Source organism: Prosopis cineraria, unplaced genomic scaffold, assembly GCF_029017545.1.
Source record: "Prosopis cineraria cultivar Desert tree isolate PC_DT_omini unplaced genomic scaffold, ASM2901754v1 PC5, whole genome shotgun sequence".
Taxonomy (NCBI): domain Eukaryota; kingdom Viridiplantae; phylum Streptophyta; class Magnoliopsida; order Fabales; family Fabaceae; genus Prosopis; species Prosopis cineraria.
This window is the reverse complement of record NW_026555336.1, coordinates 18,952,714-18,976,965: the sequence shown is the minus strand read 5'-3', so window position 1 is coordinate 18,976,965 and position 24,252 is coordinate 18,952,714. Positions and strand designations below refer to the sequence as shown.

Sequence of the window (24,252 nt, the reverse complement as noted above, 5' to 3'; positions counted from 1 at the left end):
TCCTTGCTTCTAATAAAAGAACTCAAATTTAATAAAGACAACGAAATGAATGTCAAAGCTAGAAAATAATTATCCACGTTTCTTTTATTTAGATTATTCTTGAAAAATTGGAATTCAAATTTGCTCCCTCAAAATTATGAGCTAGAGTATTTAATATATAATGCTTAACCAGTCATGGTAAATAAAAAGTACAATACATTTATTGAATCTTTTCCTTTCTAGAATTATTGATTCTTAATAGTAGAGTCAAAAATAAAGACTTAGTTTAAAAGCCCTATTTAAATAAGGATTTAAATTTTAAAAAGAATTTTTTTAAAGTAACTGAGCTTGAGGGCCTGACCCTTTAAACCCCTACAAAAAAAGACTCGAGTTCAGGTGACCCTTCAAACCGTATTATATTATTATTAATTTTTTTGTGGAACACACATTTGAAGTCAAGAACTTACTTACCTGAAGCCCTGATCCTACACGCATTTTATTATTATTAATTTTAATTTATTTTAAAATTAATTTAATATAATTTAATAAATATCAGTATAAAATTTTTAATATTTTTTATTTTTTCTATAATTATTATGTTTGTGTATTTTTAAAAAATGAACTGCTTTTTTTAATTAAAATTTATATTTTATTACTAAATTTTTAAATGTGTGGTGTTAAATTTTTAAAGATTATAATGGTTTTAATTTTAAAATATTTTAATTAATTTTTAATATTTAATTTTATTTTAATTTTTTTAAAATATGGCTTGCAGGCCCGATTCTCAACCTTCTAAATACAAATTAAACATAAAAAAATAAAAAAAATAAAAAATTAGATTTAAGAGCCATAGTTTTATGGATCAGGCCATGTGGAGCCCTCAGCCGATCCATTATCCAACTCTATTTGGCAGGGACACCGTGTCGTCAGCAGGTAACGTTGAGGCATCCATCAGCTGTTCATTGATTTTGTCTTTCTGTTATATTTGTTGTTATCTTGTCATTGATCTATTGGAACGTTATAATACTATTATATTAGAAAAGTCATATTTTTTCCTATTTCTTCTTTTTTAACCCTTCCGCTCAAATAAATTTGGTTTTCTTGATCCCAGTTCCACAGAAGGTTTTCTTTTTCTGCTCTTGTTTGGTTATGGATTCATGAATCAAGTAGATTTGGCAAGAACACATGGCTCTGGTGAAGATTTGCTGGGTTGTTGTAGTTTCAGCTTTAATTCTTCTGGTTCATCATGCTTCCCCTGTGATAGCTGGGGACATAGTTCATGACGATGATTCAACTCCGAAGAAGCCTGGATGCGAGAATCAGTTTGTGCTGGTATATCCAAATTATTCTTTTCTTTATGTGACTGTTTCTGATTTTAACCGAAAGACTGCTGGTGCTGCTTAATTTGCTTGTTTTTTCAAAGGATTGACTGGGTTAATGTTTCTGATGAATTGAGAATTATGAAAATGTGCATGTTTAATACGTTGAATCGCGAGCAGTATCATATGGAGAAAGGAGAAGAAAACGTGATCTGCAGTCATGAAAACAAATGTTTGGAATCACGGATTGTACACTGGGAAATGAGCTGTCGTTTGTTCCTTTCTCCCTTTTTTTTTTTAACTTTTTTCCTTTTTCCCTAATTTTGGTCAGTGAGACACTTCTTAGCATGGATTCAACTTCACTGGTTGTGCTTTACGCTTTCTGTGTTGAGCAGTAATCTTGTAATCGTTTTTTGAGCTGCTTGTCTATTTTGTCCAATTTGATATTTGAGACCAAATAGTTTACTGACTATGTTTATGGTTCAAGTAGTTATTATGGTGAACTACATTCTCTACTTGCCGCAGGTAAAAGTGCAAACTTGGGTCAATGGTATGGAGGATGCCGAATTTGTTGGTGTGGGTGCCAGATTTGGCACAACCATTGTTTCAAAAGAGAAAAATGCTCGGCACACTCGCCTTATTCTTTCAGACCCTCGAGATTGTTGCAGTCCACCAAAGAATAAGGTTTTTCTTCCCCATATATAACATGACCATTTGTACATTGGTCACACATGTTGCACAGTGCTAAGTGTTATCAATTTTACTCTTTGCATAATCTGTTAGCTTGCAGGAGATGTCATCATGGTGGATAGAGGCAACTGTAAATTCACAACAAAAGCAAATAATGCTGAAAATGCTAATGCTTCAGCTATCCTCATTAGAAACAACCAAAAAGGTGCAGCTTCTTTTTCCCCCTTTTCCTTTTCCCTTTTTTTTCGAATGTCCAAGTGGCATTTGTTGATCAGTTTTGCAGAAAATTATGGAAGTTGCTTCATGGGCACATTGAGTATATGAAGAATTACTGAGCAAAAAACTGAATTTACTGTACAGTGGGAGGACGCATACATATACACATACAGACCATGATGTCAGCCGAGATATATGGCCAAGAAATAAGGGATAGGGAGAATAAAATAAAAGATTTCCTAATATATCAGATCCTATAATAACTATCAGATATTTACATTAAATATAGTATATTTCCACACTCCCCCTCAAGTTGGACCATAGATGTTAATCATGTCTAACTTGTGGATGAAATAATCAAACTTATCTCTATTCAAGCCTTTGGTGAGAACATCAGCTGTTTGCTCCCTTGTTGGTATGTGTCTCATCTGGATGATGCCAGTATCAATCTTCTCTCTGATAAAGTGTCTATCTATCTCAACATGCTTGGTCCTGTCTTGTTGGACTGGGTTGTGTGAGATGCTGATTGCTGCGATACTGTCTGAATACAGAGTGATAGGTAGGTTAACATCCTTTTTTAGTTCCTCAATCACCCTTTTAATCCATATACCTTCACAGATTCCCAAAGCAATAGCTCGAAATTCTGCCTCTGCACTACTACGGGCTACTACACTTTGCTTCTTGCTTCTCCAAGTAACTAAGTTTCCCCAAACAAAGGGGCAGTATCCAGATGTAGATTTTCTATCCTCTTGATCACTTGCCCAATCTGCATCCGTGTAGAGTTCCATACCACGCTTCTCAGATTTCTTAAACCATAAACCCTTTCCAGGAGTACCTTTCAAATACCTGAGAATCCTGTAGACCTCATTCAAGTGTTTCTGCTTGGGGTCACGTGAATGTTGACTCACCATGCTAACTGCAAAGGCGATGTCTGGCCTAGTATGTGACAAATAGATTAATTTCCCCACCATACACTGATACCTGCCTATATCAATAGGCTTGCCAAGATTTTCTTCATTGCTTATCTTGTCAACTCGGATGGGTGCATCACTAGGTCTACACCCAAGCATGCCAGTCTCATTTAAGAGATCTAGCACATATTTTCTCTGAGAAATAGATATTCCCTTCGTGGATCTTGCTACCTCCATGCCCAGAAAATACTTCATTTCTCCAAGATCTTTTATCTGAAACTCTTGAGCTAACGCCCTTTTAAGATTTTCAATCTCCTCAGCATCATCGCCTGTAAGAACCATATCATCCACATAAACCAACAAAACAGTAATTTTAGTGCCTCGGTGTTTGTAGAACATCGTGTGATCGCTTTGTCCTTGTTTGAACCTTGCCATTTTTAGTACCCGTGTGAGTTTCTCAAACCACGCTCTCGGAGACTGCTTTAGTCCATATAAGGACTTCTTTAATTTGCACACTTGATTCGGTTTATTTCCTGGGAACCTGGTGGCAACTTCATATATACTTCCTCTTTTAACTCACCGTTTAGGAAGGCGTTTTTTACATCTAATTGATGTAATGGCCAATCAAGGTTGGCTGCTAGTGATAGAATTATTCTAACAATATTGAGTTTGGCTACCGGTGCAAATGTCTCCGTGTAGTCTATACCATACACTTGGGAGAACCCTTGAGCGACAAGTCTCCCTTTGTGTTTATTTAGAGTCCCATTAGCATTATATTTAGGTGTGTAGACCCACTTACATCCAACTGCTTTCTTTCCTGGAGGTAATTCTACCACATCCCAAGTATTGTTGTTTATTAATGCCTCCATTTCTTCCATTACAGCTTGTCTCCATTCAGGTACGGCCATAGCCTCTTCAATGCTCTTTGGTACTGTAACACTGTTCAAATGGGCAGTAAATCCAGAAAATTTAGCTGACAATGCTTGATAAGACACAAACCTCTCGATCGGATGCCTAGTACAAGCTCTCGGCTTCTTCCTCATAGCTATCGGTAGGTCAATATCATCCTTATCTCCTAATTCTTCCAAACTTCCTCCATTATCGTCTTTTGGACCTACATTTGGTTTTGACTCTTGGTCAATGCTTGAGATATGGGTCTGTTTACCTGTCTTGTTTTTCCGTGTATAGGTCTGTGCAAATCTGGTGTCTCCCCCTGTTGTGGACGTCTCCTTTGGACTAGGATTTGGCATATCACTTCTAGTATTGGTGTTCTCAATTCCTAGGTCCAAATCAGGATCAGTGGGTTCAAGAGACAAATGATGAGGTACAGCTATAAGATTGGGTGTTTCAGGTATTTCACTCATGTTTTCACCCATGCCAATCTGCAATTCATTCCAATTCTCCCCCTGGATTGGGGATTGGGAGTAGAAGGATTCTGTTTCGTGAAAGGTGACATCACAGGTGGTGAAGATACGTTTGGTGGTGGGATCAAAGCACTTGTACCCCTTTTTAGTGGCAGAGTAACCAAGAAAAACACATCGGACAGCTTTGGGGTCAAGTTTGTTTGTGTGATGAAGATGAACATAGGAAGTACATCCAAATACCCGTAAGGGTAAAGTATTTTCCAGGTAGGGTAGATTGTAAGTTTGGTGTAGAATTTCAATGGGAGTTTTATATGATAAGGTGCGATTGGGAAGGTGATTAATAAGAAAGGTTGCAGTTAGGACAGCATCATCCCAATGATATTTAGGAACATGGCTACTAAAGAGAAGTGCACGAGCTGTTTCAAGAATGTGCCTATTTTTCCTTTCAGCAATACCATTCTGCTGAGGACTGTAAGGACAGGTACTTTTGTGAACAATTCCATTGGAAAGTAAAAAAGTGGAGAGATGTTTGTTGAAGTATTCTGTGCCATTATCAGTGTGAAGAGTTTGAATAGACGTGTGAAACTGATTTTTTACCATATGATAGAAATCAATGAACACCTGAGAAACATCAGATTTGTCTTTTAGAAGGAACACCCAAGTAACGCGAGAATGGTCATCAATAAAGGTGATGAACCACTTTGAGTGAGTCCTATTAGGGACCTGAGAGGGCCCCCATAGATCACTGTGAATGATTGTAAAAGGCTTTGATGCAACGTATGGCTGATTAGGAAAGGAAACACGATGATGTTTTGCTTTTTCACAAGAGTCACAATAGAGCTGAGAATAATCTCTTTTATTGCAAATTAAAGGAAACATTTTTGACATATAATTGAAATTAGGATGACCAAGACGATTGTGCCACAACTCCAACTCACTAGTCTTACGGAGAGACACTTTATTGCATGACCTAACATTACCGACTTTATTTCCATCTAGGTAGTAAAGACCATCAAATTCCTTAGCACTGCCAATCGTCATCCCCGTCAGTAGATCCTGGAAAAGACAATAAGTAGCAAAGAAATCAACATGACATTTCTCATTTTTTGCCAATTTACTTACTGAGAGTAAGCTGCATTTTAAATTAGGCACATGCAGAACGTGATGTAAGGTTAAAGTAGATGAGAGTTGTATACTCCCTATACCAGAGATGACCGACTCTGATGCATCGGCAATCTTGACTGTAAAGTTCTTTTGGCAAGGTACATAGGTCGTAAATAATTTAATATTATCAGTCATATGATCCGATGCGCCTGAGTCTACTATCCAGCAATCTCCAGTGCATACTCGTTTAATAGTAGCCAAGGCTTTAGAAAAATTACCTCTTTGTACCATAGTAGCAATAGGTTGCTTATTAGTTTGCAGGGTTGACAGCATTTCAATGATCTTACTTAGTTGATCATTTGAGGGCTGTGAATTATCATCTCCCGTAGAGCTTTCAGCAATATATCCACGACCTTTTCCCTTTCTTGGCTTCCAGTCGGGTGGCTTACCGTGGAGGTCCCAGCATTTATCCTTTGTGTGGCCCACTTTCTTACAATGTTCACACGTGGGACGTCCTTTAGTGCTTCTAGGATCATTAGACTTGGCAGCAAGAGCAGATGATTCAAAAGTACTGGTTTGAGAAATGGGTTCATCTTTCAACATTACCTTCCTTTGAGAGTACTCCCTCCGGATCATTGCAAAGGCTTCACGGACAGATGGCAAAGGTTCCAAACTCAAAATTCTGCCACGAACATCATCCAAGTCTGAATTAAGTCCGACTAGCAACTCATACAGTCGTTCTTTCTCCAGCCGTTTTCTAAACCGAGCAGCATCCTCAGAACTGGTCCATTCTTCAGCAGTAATCAGATCAAGTTCTTGCCGTAGAGCAGTTTTTTCCAGGTAATATTCACTTGGGTCACGATTACCTTGCTTTACGAGCCATAGCTTGGATTTAATCTCAAACACTTGAGAAGCATTCTCCCCATCTGAGTATGCCTCCTTCACAGCGTCCCATATCTCACGAGCTGTTGGGAGAAATAAAAAACTCTTTTTCACAGTCGGTGCCATTGAACTAACCAGCCATGAGCATACCATTGAGTTTTCGGTCTTCCAGAGCCTGAGAGCCTTGACATTTGTTGCCTCTGGACACTGGGTTTCACCGGAAACATACCCCCATTTGCCACGACCTTCTACCGCGAGCCACACTGTTTGGGCCCATTCTCGGTAGTTGACGCCGGTGAGTTTTTCTGAGACGAGAGAGACGAGCGAGCTCTCTTGGCCAGTCACGAGGTGTGCGACTTGACATGAGCTCGCACCGGACGAACTCTCCAAGCCAATCGACTCTGTATTTCGGTGAGTCTCAGGCTGAAAGCTCGAGTCCATGTTCATCTCTGATGATTCAGTTGCTCGTTCTTCTTCGAGCTCTGATACCATGAAGAATTACTGAGCAAAAAACTGAATTTACTGTACAGTGGGAGGACGCATACATATACACATACAGACCATGATGTCAGCCGAGATATATGGCCAAGAAATAAGGGATAGGGAGAATAAAATAAAAGATTTCCTAATATATCAGATCCTATAATAACTATCAGATATTTACATTAAATATAGTATATTTCCACAGTATACCATATCTGTTATGGTTTTCTTACTAGCCCAGTATCTTTTTTAGCCAAAAATAATTCAGTCCACATTGTCATGGCTCAATGGGGTTCACCAAAAAAATAAAATACATGGAATAACTCCAGGTAGCCCTAGTGGGTTGACAAAAGCTGCCATGGATTGCTAAGTATGAAAGGAAAATGATGGTTAAGCTGGGCACATTCATCACCCAACAAGAATTCATTCTTACCAAAAATGTCACCTTACAGTGTCAGCTACACGCTTCTGGTAGGAGCTCAGGACAAATATGAAGAGGAAAAATCTATTAAATTAACTAGGGCAAGAATCTCACTCTAATGAACTTAATAGTCAAATAGGAGAATCTCCAAGGGAAAATAGGGTTTATTTCTCAACGATATCATGCTGTTATAGAAGCTAGGATATTTATAATAGAATTTACATGTAAACAAATCAAATAATGCAGAATAATAGCCTAAAAATCAGGGAATATCTGACTAGTATGTTGGTCCCTCACTAACAGAGTTGAGGTCCTATTATTCAGCTACTAACAGCAAAACAAAACAACAATTAATTAAAATAACAGCAAATAATTAATTTAAATCAGATAAATCCCTCATAATTTAAATGACAGCATCAGTTTCTGTTATCTTCCTCCTCTTTCTGCGCTGATAAGTGATTAGGGGTCTGTTATGCTGACTTGGACCCTTATCATTACCCTCCTGGAAAAATGACTTGTCCTCAAGGTGAAAACTGGGAAATTGCTGTGCAAACAAGTCATAATCTTCCAACTTGATTCTTCCTCAGGTCTAGACCCCCATTTGATTAACAGCTCCAATTGGGGTCCCTTCCAGCGGTGAGATAGAACAATTTCAGGCTCCAAAACAAGCTCAAAATCAGCTGACAATGGCAAATCTGCTGGAGGATCAAGGGGAGGCATCCTGTGAGCTGGTCACAATAATGAAACATGAATGACTGGATGAATTTTAGTTGTTGAAGGTAGCTGCAATTCATAGGCCATTGATCCAATTTTGCGAATGATGGTGTAAGGTCTGAAGAAACAAGGTGAAAGCTTGTCACACTTCTTATAGGACAATGAACGCTGCCTGGAAGGTTGTATTCTCAAGCAAGCCACATCCCGCACCTTAAAATAGAGCTCACGCCGATGTTGATCTGCATGAATCTTCATTTTGTTTTGGGCTTTGTTCAAATTATCCCTACGAAGTTGCAGCATATGGTCTCTAGTTTCCAATTGGTGAGCAAGCTCAACAATGTGAGTGAAGAATTTAGGCAAAAAGATGATTATTCTATTCACAACTAGGGTTTTTGTCTAGGTTTAACCACACAGCACTTTTGGTTAATCCCTAGAATCAAGGTAAAATCAAAGAGATATTTACAAGATCGATTAGAATCTTATCTAATTAATAAGATATAATAGGAAAGAAATAAGAGTCTAAGATGGCAGACTTGTGCTTCTTCAACCCTAATTATTCTTAAACCCTAACATGTTTGGGCTTAACCTAATGGGCCCAAGATGTCATATTCCAACACTCCCCCTCAAGTTGATGAATAGATATTAGTCATTCCCAGCTTGTCACTTAGTTCTTCAAAACGTTCTCTTGCAAGTGGCTTGGTCATGATGTTGGCAATCTGATCTTTTGAAGGTATATAGGCCAAGTCAATGACTTTTGTTTCAACTTTCTTAGTTATAAAATGGCGATCGATCTCCACATGTTTGGTTCTATCGTGATGTACCAGATCATGCGAAATCTTTATTGCTGACATGTTATCACACCATACCTTGTAAGGTCCCTTTATTTCAATGTGTAGCTCCTTTACGAGTCTTATGATCCACATTCCTTCACGTATGTCTAGAGCGAGAGATTTGTACTTTGATTCTGCTGAGCTTCCCTCCAAGTCACAAGATTGCCCCAAACAAAGGTACAATATCGAGTAGTAGAGCGTTTGTTAACTACAGAGCCACCCCAATCTGCATCAGTGTAGACTTCTGCATTCTTGTCTCCTTTTCTAAAGAATAGTCCTTTTCCAGGTGTCTTCTTTAGGTATCTTAGAATCCTGAAAGCTACTTCCATGTGATCTTTACATGGGTTAGTTAAGAATTGACTGACCACACCAATTGCAAAACTCATGTTTGGCCTCGTGTGGGATAAATCAATGAGTTTTCCCACTAGTCTCTGGTACCTCCTTTTGCCTACAAGTGATCCTTCTTTTCCTTTCTTTCTTTTCAAGTTTTTTTTGTAATTGGTCTCCATAGGTATATCCATAGGCTTTGACCCTAACAACCTTGTTTCCATCAATAAATCAAGTGTATATTTCCTTTCTGAGACACTGATCCCCTTTTCTGGTCTTGCTACTTCTAGGCCCAAGAAGTATCTTAGGTTTCCAAGGTTTTTAACTTCAAATTCCTTGGCCAGATTTGCCTTCAATTTTTCAATCTCTTCTAAGTCATTTTCTGTCAATACAATATCATCTACGTACACAACTAGGGTAGCAACTTTATCACAGTTATGTTTCACAAACAAAGTATGATCTGGTTGACACTGAGTATAACCATACTATTTGACTGCTCATGTAAAACGCCCAAACTAGGCCTAAGGGGATTGTTTTAGGACATATAAAGATTTTTTGCAATTTACAAACTTGTCTAGGTCTTCCACTTCCCTTTAGCCCAAGTGGTAATTCCATGTAAACTTCCTCCTCTAGGTCACCATTTAAGAATGCATTTTTCACATCTAGTTGTAGTAACGGCCAATCAAGCTTTGTAGCTAGTGATAAAAGAACCTTAATGGTGTTGAACTTGGCAACTGGAGCAAATGTCTCTTGGTAATTTATGCCTTGAGTTTGGGTGTATCCTTTGGCTACGAGTCTTGCTTTGTACTTGTTGACAGTCCCATTAAGGTTGTATTTGATGGTGAACACCCACTTACAACCCACAGTAGTTTTCCCTTTGGGTAGATTGGTAACACTCCAAGTTTGATTCTTTTTTAATGCTCGCAACTCCTCTTGTATTGCTGCTGTCCATTTAGGATCTTCTTTTGCTTCCTCAAAGGTTTCTGGTATTTTTTCATTGGTCATGTTAGCCACAAAGGATTTCATAGGACGAGAGAGTTTCTTATAAGAAACATACTTACAAATAGGACGCTGAGTGCATGTTCGTTTGCCTTTCCTTAAGGCAATTGGTTAACATAAGTCTTCAAAACTTGCCTCCGGTTTGGATCTTGGACTTGCATAGGAATATTTTGGTCACTACCTTCACTCACATTCTGTTTAGTGCCCATGTTCCGCCTAGATTGTGATTGATCCTCCAATATAGTGCCCTTATTTCACTTGATGTAAGGTTCTTTCTCTTGCATACAAGGTTGTTCCACCCTTGTCTCATTAGTACCAGAATTTTCCAGAATATCTTCCTCTATATTAGGTTTAGATAAGGTGATATTAGGTTTGGATGGTACAATTTGAGGTGATTGAGGGTCATTTGATATTGTAGGAAGAGGAGGTGGTGTTGTAATTGGTGCAGGGTCAAGAGGGGGTTCAAGTGGCATTTGGGACCTACTAGATTCAATACTGAGGCTACTAGATGCAAGTTTATCAGAATTACTATTTTCAAAACAAATTAACCATTCATTATTGGTCTCACTCTTCCCTTGAATGGGTAATTTTTGAAAAGATGGTTGATCTTCACAAAACCGAGCATTCATAGTGATATAAAATTTATGAGTGGAAGGTGAATAACACTCGTAACCCTGTTGAGAGGCTGCATACCCTAAAAAAATGCATTTGACAGCTCTTGGGTCCAATTTTCCTTTATGCTCATCATACACAAAAACAGTGCAGCCAAAAATTCTGAGGTATGTTTAGCAATAGGTGAGAGTTTTGAAAAACTTCTTGAAAACTTTGTACAGGGGTTTGAAATTTTAAAATTCTCTGGGGCATTTGATTTATTAAATATGCTGCAGTTAAGACAGCTTCACCCCAAAACATTTTTGGAACATTATTGGTAAGCATTAAAGCCCTTGAAACTTCTAAAAGGTGTCTGTTTTTCCTTTCAACTATACCATTTTGTTGTGGAGTGTTAACAGAAGAGGTTTGATGATGAATCCCTTTTTCAAACAAGTATTTTTGAAAGGTTGTACTAGTGTACTCACAGCCATTATCACTTCTCAATATTTGAATTGAAGATTTAAATTGATTTTGTGCAAAAACATGAAAGCGTTGAAAAGTATCAAGTGCTTCATATTTGTTTTTCATCAAAAATACCCAAGTTAGGCGAGTGTGATCATCAATAAAAGTGATAAACCATCTAGCATTATTTTTAGTTGAAATTCTAGAAGGTTCCCATATGTCACTGTGTATCAGTGCAAAAGGTTGGGATGGTTTATAAGGATGACGTAGATACTAGTTTTGGATTTGTTTGGCAAAGTAGCAAAAATCACAGTGGAAAGAGGAGGGATTTATTTTATTAAAAAAAAATCTAGAAATAACATTTCATATAATTGAGACTTGGGTGGCCTAACTTATAATGCCACAACATCAACTCATTATCTGATGAAGTAGAGCAAGCAACAGCATTTGCTACTTTATTTCTCTCTCCCTTTCCTCTCAAGCATTAGAGACCATCCCATTCTTTAGCATTGTCAATCATCCTCTCCGAAGCCAAATCCTGAAAAATACAATGAGTGTCAAAGAATGTAGCACTACAACCAAGCTCCTTAGAAATTTGTTTCACAGAAACCAAATTGCATTCAATTTCAGGCACATAAAATACATTTCCTAGTTTAATATCTTGTGAAATTATCACAGTTCCAGCCCCTTCAACCTTGGCATACGTCCCATTAGGAACTTTGACATGAGGATATGCAAATTCAGTTTTAAACTCACTGAATAATTCCTTAAAACCAGTAATATGGTGAGTGGCACTAGAATCGACTATCCAAATGTTCTTGGATGTTGTGTGGTACCTGCTTGTGCAAGAGTAACGAATGGGTTAGAATTCTCATTGGATTGAGGAGTAACTTCATGTTTTTCTAAAAGCCTCTTGAGTATTGTGATTTCCTCTTGGCTTAATGGCTGTTATTCAGATGTAGGACCAGTATATAGTCCTCGAGCTTCACCTCTGTCTTTTTGCTTATTGAGGTTGGGCAATTTCTCGTGAAGTTTCCAGCATTTATCCTTAGTGTGACCACTCTTGTTGCAGTGATCACACCAAAGTGGAGAGCGTTTACCCTTGGCTATCATAGCAGAAGATTCCGAGTTAGTACTAGGAGTAGAGGAAGAATTAAGGTTTATACCTTGCACTAATTCTTTCCAACTTTCCTCAAATTTGACGGTGTTGACAGTATCTTCAAGGGAAGGTAAAGGTTTCTGTCCCTTGATCCTCCCCTGTACATCTTCAAATTTGTCATTCAACCCCAAGAGAAATTTATACGTGTGTTCCCATTCTACAATTTGACGATAGAGTGTTGCATTAGCATGACTGGTCCGTTGATAGACTTCATAGAGATCTATCTGCTGCCAGATTCGCATAAGGGTGCTATAAAATTGAGTGACTGATTTATCTCCTTGCCTCAGGTCTTTTAGGGCTTGTTTCAATTGAAACATTGCTGTTGGGTTCTCCTTGACAGCATAAGTGCGTTTCACTAAGTCCCATATCTCCTGTGCTGTTGAGGCAAGCATGTAGTTGCTGCTAACTTCCATAGTCATGGAGTTCACAAGCCAACTCATCACCATATTATTTTCTGGTATCCACATGCAGTAGGTAGGATCGCTTGATTTAGGTTCTTTTGCTTCTCCAGTCAGGTACTTTTCCTTTCCTTTCCCTCGGATGAACATCAGAATATTGTGGGACCATAGTAGGTAGTTGTTTTCAGTCAATTTGTGAGTGACCATAACATGTGGGAAGCCATCACTACTTGTCATGGCTTGTTGTTTTCGAATTGATGCACTTTCTATGTGCGATATCTTGGATGTGAACTCACACTGCCGAATTGCATTGGCCCAGGAAGTCAAGAGTCAAACGCACTGATAACATGAAGAATGTGGGCAAAAAGATGATTATTCTATTCACAACTAGGGTATTTATCTAGGTTTAACCACAGCACTTTCAGTTAATCCCTAGAATCAACATGAAAATCAAAGAGATATTTGCAAGATCAATTAGAATCTTGTCTAATTAATAAGATATAATAGGAAAGAAATAAGAGTCTAAGACGGCAAACTTGTGCTTCTTCAACCCTAATTATTCTTAAACCCTAACAAGTTTGGGCTTAACCTAATGGGCCCAAGATGTTGTATTCCAGCAGTGAGTTTCACCCTTAATGAAAGGACGAAGTGGAGGCGGGTTCCTACCTTATAAAACTTTAAAGGGGGTAGTATTGGCATAAACATGGAAACTAGTGTTGAATGAGAATTCAGCCCAACATAAGAATTTACTCCAAGAACGTGGTTGCTCGTGCGTAAAACACCATAGATATGTCTCAAGGCAACAGTTTACCACTTTGGTCTAGCCATTAGTCTAAGGGTGGTATACAGCACTCATCCAAAGGCAAGTTTGACTTAGCTTAAATAACTCCTTCCAAAAAGAACCCAAGAAAAGTGGGTCTCGATCTAAGAGAATAGAATTAGGCATGCCTTACAACTGAACAATTTCCTCACAAAAATGAGCAGCCACTGATTTTGCAGTATAGGGATGTGAAAGGGGAATAAAATGATAATGTTTACTCAACCTATCAACTACCACAAGAATAGTATCATAACCACCAGATTTGGGTAACCCAAGAATAAAATCAAGAGAGATATTCTCCCAAATATGCTTAGGAACCGGTAAAGGTAGCAGCAGACTAGCTAGAGATAGAGTTTCATATTTGTTCTTTGGGCAAGTAAAGCATTGTTCAACCGAAGCTTTTACATCATATTTCATTTTAGGCCAGTAATGAATGCTTGAGAGTTTTTAAGAAGCCACCATGACCCCTAGAAGGTGTCACATGTGCCTCTTGCAGTAGCTTGGCGTGAAGAAAGGAGCTCCGGGGAATGACCAAGCGCCCATTAAAATATAATTGTGCTCAACCAGATTGTTACCAGGACAAGAACTGGGATTTTCTTTCAAAGCAGCAACAATAAGAGCTGTGAAAGAGTCTGTTGTCAATGCCTCTTGTAATTCTAAGAAATCCAAAGACATAGGAACCACCATGTTAAGAAATATGCATGTTGTGGCCTTCTAGATAGTGCATCAGCCCCAATATTCTCCTTACCAGCCTTGTACACAATGGAGAACTTAAATGGAAGGAGCTTAAGGATGAGACACTGTTGAGTATTTGTTAAAGTTCTTTGCTGCAACAGATTTTTTTAGCTGCTATGATCAGTTTTTACTGTAAAATGCCTTCCTAACAAATAATGACACCATTTTCGAAGTGCTGACACTAAAGCTAACAATTACCTATCATAAGTAGACTGAAACTTGTTAGAGAAAGATAACCCCTTGTTATAAAAGGCAATGGGATGGTTCTACTGCATGAGGATAGCCCCTACACCTTCCATTGAAGCATCACACTCTACAACAAACTCCTTTGTGAACTCAAGAAGTTTTAAAACAGGGGCTGTAATAAGATAAAGCTTAAGCTTTTCAAAAGCTCTTTGAGCTTTCGGGGTCCAGCAAAAAGCATTCTTCTTAGTTAATTTAGTAAGGGGATGAGCAATAATGCCATAGTTCTTGAAAAGCCTCCGGTAATACTGGTGAGCCGAAGAAAGCCTCAAAGCTCAATAACATTTGTAGGTACTAGCCATTCACTTATGGTACTGATCTTTTCAAAGTTCGTTTCCACTCCCTGTGCTAAAACTTTATCTCCTAAGAAGGACACACGAGTCTGCCTAAACTCACAATTCTTGAAGTTGACATAATACGATTGTTGCTACAAAGTAGTAAACACCAATCGGAGGTGATCTTCATGCTATTTGGAGTGGGATTGTAAAATAGGATGTCATTAAAGACCAACACAAATTTTTGAAGAGAAGGATGGAAAAGATCATTCATGCTGCTTGAAAAGTTGCTAGTGCGTTTCTCAGTTTGAAGGGCATTATGATGAATTCATATTGTCTGCTTTAAGCTCAAAATGCTGTTTTATAAATATTAGCTGGCCAGACTCGTATTTGGTAATACCCGGAGCAGAGGTCAATCTTCGAAAAATAAGTTGCTATGTGTAACTCATCTAGTAAGTTCATCAATGTTGGGAATCGAGTATTTGTTTGGGACCATGATCTAGTTCAAGGTCTTGTAGTCCACACAAAACCTCCAAGAGTCATCGTTTTTCTTTACTAATAAAGTCAGACTGGCGAAAGGGCTTGAATTCGGTTGTGTGAAACCTTTCTATAATAATTCATCCACCTTCTGCTCAATCTCAGTCTTCTAGAAATAAGGATAGCGATAAGGACACAAGTTAGGAGGTTGAGCTCCATGTAGAAGATGGATGGCATGAAAGTGATCTCTGAAAGGTGGCAGAGTGGTTGGTTAGCAGACAAACCATCAAATTCAACCATGAGCTAGTCCACATCTAATGACTTGGCATTGGGAGACCTAACATGAGTTCAGTAGAAAACATGGAATGAAGACTAGCTTTCTAGTTTAAGGTTGGAAGTACTCCTTGAAGCTTATTCCTCTTGCCATCAACGTAGAAAATTAAAAACATCTCATTCCAGTTAGCTTGAATTGTGTTTAGCGAGGCCAACCATTTGATTCCCAGAACTAAATCAGTGCCGGCAAGAGAAAAGGGGAAAAAATCGTGTTTAAGTGACAAACCTAGTAATTTTACTTCAACATCTTTGCACACCTTAGTGCATCAAATGACGCGGGTATCTCCAATTTGAACCCAAAGGTAGACATAGACTATGTGATTATACTCATTTCTTCCACCAAGGAGTCAGAGATGAAATTATGTGTGGAGCCACTATCCACTAAGAGCAACATGTGATAGGTTTGAACCAACCCACTAAGCTTCATGGTGGTAGTTGTTGAATTACCAAATATCGCTAAAAGATATCTTAGCTACCTTAGAAATCTCGCCCTCTGTTGCTAGTAAATCTTCGATGGTCTTTGAAATGTGTTGCCCATCTTCATCAATCTCCATGAGTGAGAGAGAAGTTGACTTGCAGTGGTGCCCGGGCAGAAAGAGCTTCCCACAATGAAAACAAAGTTCCTTATCCTTGTAGTGCTACTGTTCGGTGTTTGAGAGAAAATGGCATGGCGTGGTGGTGTTAGCTGGTTGCAAAATCAAAGAAGACGCGACATAGCTCTTGATCGCATTTGGCAAGAAAGCTGTGGCAAAACCCTGTTGGTTAGGTGCGAGCATGCTGGAGGCATTAGTGAACTGAGTTTGGGTCAAAGAAGAGTTGGGCTTGGGCCTATGATGCAGTTGTGCCTTTTTCTCAAATTCTAGGGCTAAACTAGTGGCCTTATGCACTGTGCGAGGCTTCTAAAGATGCACATCAGATTTCAAGTCATCTTTGAGACCTCCGAAAAAGATGCCTAAGAGGCAGTGCTCTGGCCAATGATGAACTTGTGTGACTCGCTTAGTAAATTCCTAACGATATTCTCACACTGATCTGGTCTGCTTAATGGTGGCAAGGTGTTCATTAGAATTTTGATGCTCTAAAAGACCATAGTGTTCTAACTAACTCATAAATAAACCAAGGTGCACTTTAAATTTATCCATGAGAATAAATTCAAAGCACCTCCTTCTAAATACATGGAACCCACATGAACCTGAGTCTTCCAATGTCTGATAATACCTGAAATATTTCTTAGCCTTTAGAATCCAACCACGTGGGTCATCTCCATTGAATTTTGGAAATTCAATTTTGGTGTGTGGTGGACATGGACCTCTTCTATAGTCTGACTCTTCATCATTGTCTTCGTCCTAGTGTGAGCGTCTATGATAGCTTCCCTCTGGTCTTTTACCTTTGCTAGTAAATACCTCAAGTGCCTCAACCTTCTCTTGTAATAAGTCGAGTGTTTCTAGTCTGGAGGCAATGATGGCTAAAGGGTCGGATGCAAACGGGTTTTCATTAGGTTGACCATAGGGTGGGTTGTTAAAGGAGTTGGCAAGGTCAGTTTTATTTTTGGAGTGTGTGGTCACCATATTGATCAAATGAGGCTTGGATACCAATTTGGTAGAAGCTTAGGACAAATATGAAGAAAGGGGAAAACTCTATTAAATTAACTAGAGCAAGACTCTCACTCTAATGAACTTAATGGCCAAATAGGAGAATCTCCAAGGGAAAATAGGGTTTATTTCTCAATGATATCATGTTGTTGCAGAAGCTAGGATATTTATAATAGAATTTACAACTAAACAAATCAAATAATGCAGAATAATAGCCTAAAAATCAGGGAATAACTGACTAGTGTGTTGGTACCTCACTAACAGTGTTGAGGTCCTATTATTCAGCTACTAACAACAAAATAAAACCACAGTTAATTAAAATAACAGCAAATAATTAATTTAAATCAGATAAATCCCTCATAATCTGCATGACAGCATCAGTTTCTGTTATCTTCCTCCTCTTTCTGCGTTGATAAGTCATTAGGGGTCTGTTATGCTGACTTGGACCCTTATCACTTTCTTTCCCCTGAGCTCACAGAGAAAAGAACTTGTATCCCAAATGCTCTAAGCAATCCATTGTCTTCTTAAATGAAGTTAAAACATTTTAAAAATATTTAAAATATTAAACTTCAATTCTGATGAAAATGCTGAGGCCCACAGTTTATTTTCATTAATTATTTTATCAAAATTTTTTCTGTTGTATGCAGAGCTTTACAAGATGGTTTGTGAACCAGATGAAACTGATTTAGATATACACATACCCGCTGTAATGCTCCCACAAGATGCAGGTACAAGGTTGGAGAAAATGCTGATGACTACTTCATATGGTGAGGATTTTTTTTAGTTTTCATTTTGGATGGTGATAGTATGCTTTTGGCATCTTCACATGCAAAATCTTTGTATCTAATGCTATTTCTGTTTCCTCTTTTAACCTCCTGTGGGAGTGGGAAGATGGATTCTCAGAATAATGTACAGAAAGCTTTCTAAACCTTTTCCTTTCTACAGTGTCCGTGCAGCTATACTCTCCACCTCGACCAGCTGTTGACATAGCAGAAGTATTTCTATGGTTGATGGCAGTTGGTACCATACTATGTGCATCTTGTTGGTCAGCATGGAGGGTCAGAGAAGCAGCTATTGATCAGGACAAGCTACTAAAGGTCAGTTATGTTTTCATATAACTTCAGTCTTTCTCTTTTCCATATACTGTTGCTGATCTAACTACTTAACAACAATTTTTTTTCCCTAGGATGCAGCAGATGAAATCCCAAACACTGAAGAACGGGGTGTCAGTGGAGTTGTGTATATAAATGCAAAAACTGCTGTTCTTTTTGTAGTGGTTGCTTCATGTTTCCTGTTTATGCTATACAAACTCATGTCATCATGGTTCATTGAAGTCTTGGTTGTTCTCTTCTGTATTGGTGGGATTGAGGTACATAACATCCCTGCTTTCAAAATCAGTTTAATGTTCCAAAAGTATTCTTCTATATGAAAAGAAATTCCGTATTTGCATGTTATATCCATGTAATTTATGAGTGCACTTTAGTTGCCTGCTATATCCTTGATGTCCTTCTCCTAATCATCTCTAACCTCATAGTTTCTTGTATCCGCAGGGCTTGCAAACTTGCTTGGCCGCTTTATTGTCAAGGTGTGATAACTTGTTATCTAGCCTATGGCTCTCAATTGTTTCTTCAATCTTAGCATCCAGAAAGTAATATACTGGGCTTTAATTTTGGAAACAATTCCTGTGTCTTTATCTGAAAAGTTGACTTTTTGTTGCATAGAGAATTAATGTCCTTTTTCCAGATGAAGTTCTATTTGTTAATTTCATCTGGGTGGACATGTTCATGGTGCTGCCTACCTTTTTTTCCTCCTCATTTTGGCCTTGTTTTCCCCATATCATATGGACTTTGTACATTTCTTCATTTAATATAAGATGATTTTACCTAGGAAAACCAAGATTGACCTCTGAATAATGAAGCATGGCCTGTTAATGAGCTGAAGATTTCATGTGAAAAAGAATAAATGAAAAATATTACTCATTTATTTTGACATAAGGTCAGATGGTATATTTTTGACTGAAGACAATTCCTATGAACAGGACTGAATTGCTGGGAATTGGTTTCCTATGTGACTTGCAAACTTATTCAATTCTTTGCTGAATTTAGTCCAATCGGTATTTAATTTTATGATATGCAGGGAGTGGGATAATATTGCATGAAGTAAACAATCATGGAGTAGGATTGCAGTTCTTATTATCATATGCAGAATGACATCAAAAGTGGATGGTCTTACTGCATTTTGAACCAAAGAAGTGTCATATCAGTATTTTAAAATTGAAATGATTAATTGTTAAAGGAGTGATAAATTATTAAAGGGTTTACTTGCTATTGTGAGAGAGATTGTGAATATGAAAGTTGAGAATGCTTTGCTCTTATGTTAGAAGCATCAGTTCATGAATGCTTTTTCATCTTCTAAATTACATGTTCTTTTAATTTAATCCTCCACTTTAGTACTGCTTGTTTCCAATTTTTACCTTTTGTTTCCCATTCAGGTGGTTCAAACATGCTAGCGAGTCATATATCAAAGTACCTTTGTTTGGAGCTATCTCATACCTGACATTGGCTATTTCTCCATTCTGCATAGCATATGCTGTTCTCTGGGCAGTTTATCGCAATGTCTCTTTTGCCTGGATAGGCCAAGATATACTTGTAAGGAAACTTCTCTTCTCTAGCAGTTATTCCCCGTCATATTCCCCCTCGTCAGTCATCTTGCAGATAATGAACAATTGATGTTTAACTTTTCTCACTTTTTTTATTTACTTGTGGACCAGAATTTCTTTTAGTACCATATATATATATATATAATATTGAGTTTCTTCCAATTGTTGATACAGAGTTGAGAAGCTATCATCTTTGTCTTTACTATGGCTTTCGTTTAATTGCCTCTTTTCTTTCCTTGGTTGTACAAACAGGGCATTGCACTAATAATTGCGGTTCTCCAGATTGTTCATATACCTAACCTCAAGGTAATAATTGAGCTCAAACTTACCCCTGAGCTGTGGCCATTCCTGAACTTCATGCTTTTAAGTAACATCTTTGGATATGCATGTTGATGTGAACTAGATGTTTTGGCAATTTTAGAGATACATTTATTCTAAATATCAGTGAAGCTAGCCATGCATTTATTTGCTCTATGTATCTGGTGTTTTGTTGTTTCTATTTCTCAAGACCTGTTCGTATGGTCAATCAAGAAAGTTAAATAGGCAAAGTAGAGTTAGTATGAAATATATGAGGATATGATATTGTTTCTTTATTGTCTTCCTCTCAGTCGATTGATTCAAGTAATGTGCGAAGACTGAAACTAAGGTTTTTCATATTTAATCTTCCTTTGTTTTAATTAGAATGCCTTATCATCATTTACCAGTCTGGCTTGTAATTAATATTTTGTTGTTATAAACACTGGTTAAAGTCAATGTTCGACTGTCATGTTAGATTTGAGGATAATGATCTTCCCACATGTCAAGTGTTTGAACCGATATTGAGATAAACACTGGTTAAATGTTGTGCTTGTTGACATAACTGAAGATAGCTTGTCCTATATTGAAGATGGGAGTTTAGGAGATAACGCAATGGTATTGAGCTATACAGGACCAAAATGTTAAGATGAATGCTGTTTTCTTTGTAATTGTTAATCAATACTAATACATCTTACTCGTCCTAATGTGTTGATTTTTTTAGGGTATATAAAATGTTCCTTGATGGAAAATAAAATTCTAATTTCTACGCTTGATTGTTTTATGAACTAGGTTGGCACAGTTCTTCTTGGTTGTGCCTTTCTGTATGACCTCTTTTGGGTGTTTGTGTCCAAGAAGTTGTTCAGTGAAAGTGTGATGATTGTGGTTAGTCTTCTAACTCTTATTTACTCTAAATTGTGACAATCACTAATACCATAATGGCATAGTAATTTGAGTTGTTTATATTACTTTCAATAGGTAGCTCGAGGAGATAAAAGTGGAGAAGATGGTATTCCAATGCTCCTGAAGTTCCCACGCATATTTGATCCATGGGGCGGTTACAGCATAATAGGATTTGGAGACATCCTTTTGCCAGGAACACTAGTAGCATTCGCACTCAGGTTATACCTCCTCCCTAGTTGGATTTGGATTCTCTTCATACCCTCTTTTAATTCCTACCTCATGCTCCATCACATCCATCCATTTAATTATTTGTTTGATTTAATGGTATAAGATTGCTAGTTATGGCATTTAAATAAATATGTTATTCATTTAATAAATATCATAAAGAAACATTATGATCTTATTTTTAAAAGCATTTCAAGTGATCATAATAAATAATATATTTATTCTAATGCCATAATTAGTAATCTTATACCATTAAACCAAATAAATAATTAATACTGACGGATCATATTAAGTATGGAGAAATGTGTTGAGGGAGGGTATGGAGAAAATCCAAATCTCCCTTTTCTGTTGCAAATTTCAAGCATATCTCATCATCAACGTCGATCTACACTAGATGTGATACATGGGAATTAGGAATAACAGGGATAAGTAGGGGAATTTGGCATAAAAGGGTAGTTTTGGTGTTTGGCTATATTCTCTATAAATAGGGTCTTATGGAATGTAATGGGGTCTTGTGAATGAAACTACTATTTTCTGTCTTTATTTCCCTAATCACCCTTATTATTCCTAATTCACGTCTCAAATAATAGATATAAAAAGGAAATAGAGACAGCAAATAGTAATTTCATTCACAAGATCCCATTGCATTCTTAAGGTTAAGACCCTATTTATAAAGAATATAACCAAATACCCAAACTACCACTTTAGCCCAAATTCTCCTAATTACCCCTAATTCCCATGTATAATGATGGCTAATGACTTGTACTATTAAGAAGAACTGCAGTCTGTTTAAAACTCATTTTAATCTTGAAATTAATTGATTGTAACACACAACAATGCCATGGCCATAACAAAAATATGCGCACGCACAACAATGCCCAAATATTATGAATTGAAAACTGACATGTCTTCTGCGCATTTTCAGAAATTTTACTTTGAGAGTAGGCTAACCTTGAAAGGAAGGAAATGGATTGTTGTTGTTTTCTTAACAGGTCCTTTTCCTGCATTGTAATTACCGGGAAAAAAAAGGTTCTATTTCTTTTGTGTACTTATATCCGTAAATTCTTTCTTTACAATTACTGCAATTGCATGGATTACATCTGTTTGCACAAATACCTCCATGATCCCCTCCCATTAATATGTAAAAGCCCAATAATTATATCTTCAGTTGATATGGAAAGGGGTTCACCATCATCAATAGCAAAAGACGAGATTCGAAGATAAGTAAATGAGCTTCTACTTGAACCTTCAAAATAAAGGCACATGAACTGTCACTTGATACTATCAAAGTCTTCATTGAATCTCTTACAAACCACCGGATGTAAACATATAGCACACTCTTCTCCTAAATGGGTTGGAATGCCTATGTGCCTAATCTGTGCAGAGTAGGCACTCTATTCATCAATATGAATGGTTTTTACATAGTATAGAAATTCAGGTCAACCAATCTGGTTGAACCAATAAAATGTTAAATTGGTGTCTTGACTGAAATAAAATACTTTGTTTATAATCAGTTTGATTATGGTTTGACTGCGATTTTGACCATTAATCATTGAATCAGTGCCTTGACCGGTCTGAAAAGTCTATGGATAAAAAACAGGTAGTGATCACTGGCTTTATGGGCCATTCTTGCAGGTATGATTGGCTGGCAAACAGGAGCCTCCGAGGTGGATACTTCTTGTGGGCAATGTTTGCATATGGCTTTGGTGAGAATTGCTGGACCCACCTCGCTTGACTATTATTGACTTGAATAACTGATTTTCAAATATTGGAAACAAATTATTGTTTTCTTATTTGATGATTGATTCGCTGTGCAAATTGGCAGGTCTACTGACTACTTATGTGGCACTGAACTTGATGGACGGACATGGCCAACCAGCTCTGCTCTATATTGTTCCATTCACTCTTGGTAGAATAAATAGTTTTGGATCTACATTCATTTATGAAATTGCTGAACAGATTTGGCTTTTGCACTCACTCTGTCCCAAATATAAGTCAATTTAAGACACTATTACATATATCAATAAAGCACAATGATGACACTTTACAAATTTAATTTTTCAAAACAAAAATTATAAATTTTTAAAAATGCCCTTCATTTAATATAATTTTAAATCTATACACTTAATCATTTTATTTTATTTTTTTCACTTGAAGGGTAATATTAGAAAAACATTATTAATGGAATCATATTTTTTATCAAATTGTCTTGTATTTTGAGACAATAAAATACTTCCAAAGTTGTCATATAATTTTAGATAAAGAGAGTAATTATGAATCATATGGTATGCTCATAGTTTCACATATCAATGCAGGGACCTTTTTGACATTGGGAAGGAGGAGAGGAGATCTGAGGAATTTGTGGACCAGAGGGGAACCAGAAATACCTTGTCCACATGTCAGACTCCAACAGATTGATGAAGTAAACAATGGATGATGTTTGAACTTGAATTGTGTGTAATATATTAAATCTACGTAATGCATCACTAATCATCATAACATTGGGACCAAAACCAGCTTGTCAAGGCCTAGTATCAGGTAATTGTATGGAATCATTCCTTTAAAGGAAGTCAGGGCTCTGACATAACAGATCAACAATCTGCTTGTGTTGAGAAATTTTGACTCACTGGGTTGCTTAGAGCTTGGTGTACTATCACTCCTACCTCAATTGTGGTTGACTATCGAAATTGTATTTCGGTCATTTCAACCATGGCGAAAGTCCCAGAACATTAAGTTAATATCATATGTTGAAAAATGAGTTGAAAATATCAATATAAATAATTGCAAATAGGAGCTTCAACTGAAAATGAGTATTTAAGTATTAAGTGTAACTTTTAGATTGTAATAACA

The 24,252-nt window shown here is 37.3% G+C and overlaps 1 protein-coding gene across 4 annotated transcripts; it reads left to right on the top strand.

Annotated features, from left to right (window-relative positions):
* The first annotated feature begins 897 nt into the window (after positions 1-897).
* On the top strand, positions 898-24,139 carry LOC129311938 (signal peptide peptidase-like 2). 4 transcript variants are annotated; one of them, XM_054954448.1, is made up of 15 exons: positions 898-912; positions 1,091-1,311; positions 1,824-1,982; positions 2,082-2,193; positions 17,969-18,088; positions 18,267-18,418; positions 18,508-18,690; positions 18,872-18,969; positions 19,813-19,969; positions 20,233-20,286; positions 21,067-21,159; positions 21,253-21,395; positions 23,038-23,108; positions 23,228-23,311; positions 23,718-24,139. In XM_054954448.1, exons 2-15 carry the CDS (start codon positions 1,165-1,167, stop codon positions 23,837-23,839), a joined length of 1,695 nt encoding a protein of 564 aa, XP_054810423.1. In that variant the 5' UTR covers positions 898-912; positions 1,091-1,164; the 3' UTR covers positions 23,840-24,139. The 4 variants fall into 4 exon arrangements, 3 of the variants coding, with proteins under 3 accessions (XP_054810423.1, XP_054810422.1, XP_054810424.1); XR_008593423.1 differs by lacking the exons at positions 898-912; positions 23,718-24,139 and adding an exon at positions 22,328-22,431 and having other exon boundaries at positions 997-1,311; positions 23,228-23,294; XM_054954447.1 differs by lacking the exon at positions 898-912 and having other exon boundaries at positions 1,002-1,311.
* The last annotated feature ends 113 nt before the right edge of the window (positions 24,140-24,252 follow it).

Bases quoted from the DNA above. Each gene is read 5' to 3' on its own strand.
- LOC129311938 (XM_054954448.1), top strand. From the start codon at position 1,165: ATGGCTCTGGTGAAGATTTGCTGGGTTGTTGTAGTTTCAGCTTTAATT. The intron at 2,194-17,968 runs GTGCAGCTTCTT...TGTTGTATGCAG, and splicing joins CATTAGAAACAACCAAAAAG to AGCTTTACAAGATGGTTTGT. The intron at 19,970-20,232 runs GTAAGGAAACTT...TTGTACAAACAG, and splicing joins GGATAGGCCAAGATATACTT to GGCATTGCACTAATAATTGC.